Below are 3,599 nucleotides of genomic sequence, written 5' to 3'. Positions count from 1 at the left end.
ATGTCGAAAAAAAGAAAATACGATAAATCATATATGTTATTTGGTTTTACATTTACTACCGAACGCGATGGTACGCAAAAACCACAATGTTTTATCTGTGGAAAAATCCTAGCAAATTCGAGCATGAAACCAACCAAACTTAAAGAACACCTAGTTTCGGTACATCCTCAACATACATCAGATGGTTTGGAAGTCTTTCAAACTAAAAAAGCCCGTTTTGAAAAATCCGGTACATTGCCTAAACTTGGATTTGTACCTCCACAAAAACCATGTCTCGAAGCATCTTACAAAGTAGCGTACCGTATTGCTAAAAATAAAAAACCACATACAATTGGCGAATCCCTAATAAAACCATGTGCATTAGAAATGGTAGAACTGGTTTGTGGTATGGAACAACGCAAAAAAATTGAAGCTGTGCCTTTGTCAAATGACACAATTCACTCAAGAATTTCTGATATGTCAACTAACATTTTGGAACAAGTAATTGCGGAATTAGATTCAACACAATTTCCATTCAGTATGCAGTTGGATGAAAGTACAGATATTTCTCAATGCAGCCAATTATTAGTTTTTGTACGTTACATACATTCTGGAAGTAGTAAAGAAGAATTCCTATTTTGTCAACCACTTTTAAAAACTACGAAGGCAATAGACGTGTTTGAAATGATTATTAATTTTTTTTCGAAGCATAAAATAAATTATAAAAAAAACTTGGTTCGCTGTGTACCGATGGCGCTCCTGCGATGCTTGGTAAATCATCTGGTTTTACAGCTTTGATGAAAAATGAAATTCCCGATATCGTCATCACTCATTGCTTTCTGCATCGTCACGCTTTGGCATCAAGAACTCTACCAACCGATCTAAAAGAGATTATGATGACTGCAGTCAAAGTTGTTAATTTCATCAGATCTAGAGCCTTACATCACCGACTTTTCAAAGTTTTATGCCAAGAAATGGGAGCTGAACATGAAGTTCTTCTTTACTATACAGAAGTACGTTGGCTTTCCAGAGGACAATAAGTTTTGAAACGTTTGTATGAACTTCGAGATGAAATTTCTTATTTTTTAATAGAAAGGCAAAGCTCACTCTCAAAACATTTTGATAATATTGAGTTCATTCATGGATTGGCCTATTTAACAGATATTTTTAGTCATTTGAACGAAATAAATACTTCGATTCAAGGACGAGAAGTGACGATTATGGACGCGTCCGAAAAAATAAATGCATTTGTGAATAAAGTTCCTCTGTGGAAAAGAAGATTTCAATCGGAAAATTTAGCAAACTTTCCAACACTTGAACACGAACTTTCAAAAAATAATACTGCTTTGTCTAGTTCCATACAAACACAAATTTGTGAACATCTTGACGTGCTTACAAATTCATTTAGCAATTATTTTGATTCTACATATTCAAAAGCAGAAATATGGTTCCGAAATCCTTTTCTCGTAGACTTGGAGACAATTGATGATTCAGACCTCGTTAAAGACGAATTAATTGATCTGAGATCAAAAGAAATGGCACACCATGATTTTCGAACAAAAAATTTAATCGAATTTTGGTGTACGTTGACGAAGGCTTATCCGCGAGCTGTATTCAGGGCAATGGAATTTTTGATTCCATTTGCCACTACATATCTTTGTGAGTCAGGATTTTCTACAATGGTCACAATCAAAACAAAATCAAGAAATCGATTGGACATCAAGGACGATATGCGAGTTGCTTTGTCTAATACGGTCCCAGATTTCAAAGCAATATTGCAGTCAAAACAACAGCAAATGTCACATTAAAACTTGTATGTATAAATTTTAACTATAAAAAAGTGATTATTTAGAATAATTTAATAATGTATTAACTCTTAGTATTATTATCATTAAAAATAATTAAAATAAAAATTGTAGTTTTTTTAATTTTTTTTTTTTTTTTTGGGGGGGGGGGGGAGGGGTCCGTGCTTATACTTTATAAATCAAAGGGGTCCACGACCCCGATAAGGTTAAGAACCTATGATTTAGAAGTTCTATTTTATTTTCAATAATTTCACTTGAAATGTCGAAAAACAATTGCTGCGTTGTAAATTGTTCTAATACTTATAAAAACAGTACAGGCATAGTGTTTTATAGTTTTCCTAATAGAAAATATGAAGTAGCATTGAAAGAAAAATGGATTAGAGCAGTCAATCGAGTTCAGTAAGTATAATTTGTTCTTCTGATCAAGATTAATTAATAATAGTCAAATTGAAATAATTAATTATGTTTATTTTGTAGAGAAGATGGTAAACCTTGGCGTCCACAACCGCGTACTCTTATTTGTAGTGCTCATTTTATAGGGAACAAAAGATCACATGATCCTAGCAGCCCATCCTACATTCCTACTATTTTCCCAAAGGTATATAAATTTAAGGAAACTAACCAAGAACAAAAGAATGCAAGATATGAACGTTCTAAAAAACGACAAGCATTAGAATCCAATACTTTAAGTTCTACTGTTACAACTAATATCTCTGAAAGCTTAATAGAATTGAATGATTCAGTATGCAGTTATAATAAAACTATGATCAACAAATCTACCCAAGTAGCATTTGATGGAATAGAAAATTATTTTGTATTTAATTGTGAGTACAAAGGAAATAATGCTGCAACTCAAGTGACTATTCCGAACAATTTTATGGAATTTAATAAACCAAAAACTGAAGATAAGTCTTGTGGTATAGAGTCATCAAACAATAATTCTTGTTTATCTTGTAATACTTTCCATGGTTTTCAATCCATTGAATCTGAGCAATCATTAAAAGACATAACAGGCATAACGTTTAAAATATTTGACTTTCTGCTATCATTAATACCAAATAATATAAACTCTCAGACTATTCTAAGTAAAGAAAATTATCTTTTGATTTTTTTAATAAAACTTAAGTTAGGTTTAACTTATTCTGCACTGAGTGTTTTTTTCAAAATTCACAGAACTACTGTTAGTAGAGTTTTTTTAGAATGTTTACACATTTTGTCTAAAAAATGCAAAGATTTAATATTTTGGCCTTCTAAAGATACTATTTTGAATACTCTACCTGTTGTATTCAAAAAAAATTATCCAAACTGTAGATGTATCATAGATTGCTCTGAAATCAGAGTCGAACAACCCAAAACTATAAAACAAAGAGTATATATGTATTCTCACTATAAAGGTTGTTATACTGTGAAGGTACTTGTGGCTATTACCCCTAATGGGATGGTAAGCTTTTTATCAAAAGCATATGGTGGCAGGTCTAGTGATTCCTTTATTACGAATGATTGTGGGTTCTTAGATAAACTTGAAATTGGGGATGAAGTACTTGCTGACAAAGGTTTTCCTGGTATAAAATCTGGGATAGAAGGTCAAAATTCTATACTAGTTATGCCTCCAACATTACACAACCGTAGATTTTCTGAAGAAGAATTACTTACAATGTTGCAAGTGTAAGGATACATGTAGAGAGATTTTTTGCTAGACTAAAATTATTTAATGTGTTCAACAAGATAACTATTAATCTTTTACCACACATAGATGATATTTTGTTAATGTGTTGTATTTTAGTTAATTTAAGTAGTCCAATAATTAAACAATAG

At 31.7% G+C, this 3,599-nt stretch overlaps 1 protein-coding gene and 1 pseudogene across 1 annotated transcript; both read left to right on the top strand.

Moving 5' to 3' along the window:
- LOC107172838 (protein ZBED8-like) lies at positions 1–1,787 on the top strand. Its single transcript, XM_089230800.1, has 2 exons — positions 1–595; positions 1,072–1,787. The coding sequence occupies exons 1-2, from the start codon at positions 1–3 to the stop codon at positions 1,785–1,787; spliced, it is 1,311 nt and encodes a 436-aa protein (XP_089086926.1).
- A 256-nt stretch (positions 1,788–2,043) lies between these two features.
- On the top strand, positions 2,044–3,599 carry LOC149060991 (uncharacterized; annotated as a pseudogene).

This window comes from Diuraphis noxia, unplaced genomic scaffold (assembly GCF_037042655.1).
Source record: "Diuraphis noxia isolate RWA-SAM2 unplaced genomic scaffold, SU_Dnox_SAM2 contig0001, whole genome shotgun sequence".
NCBI lineage: Eukaryota > Metazoa > Arthropoda > Insecta > Hemiptera > Aphididae > Diuraphis > Diuraphis noxia.
This window is presented reverse-complemented; position numbering and strand designations above follow the sequence as displayed.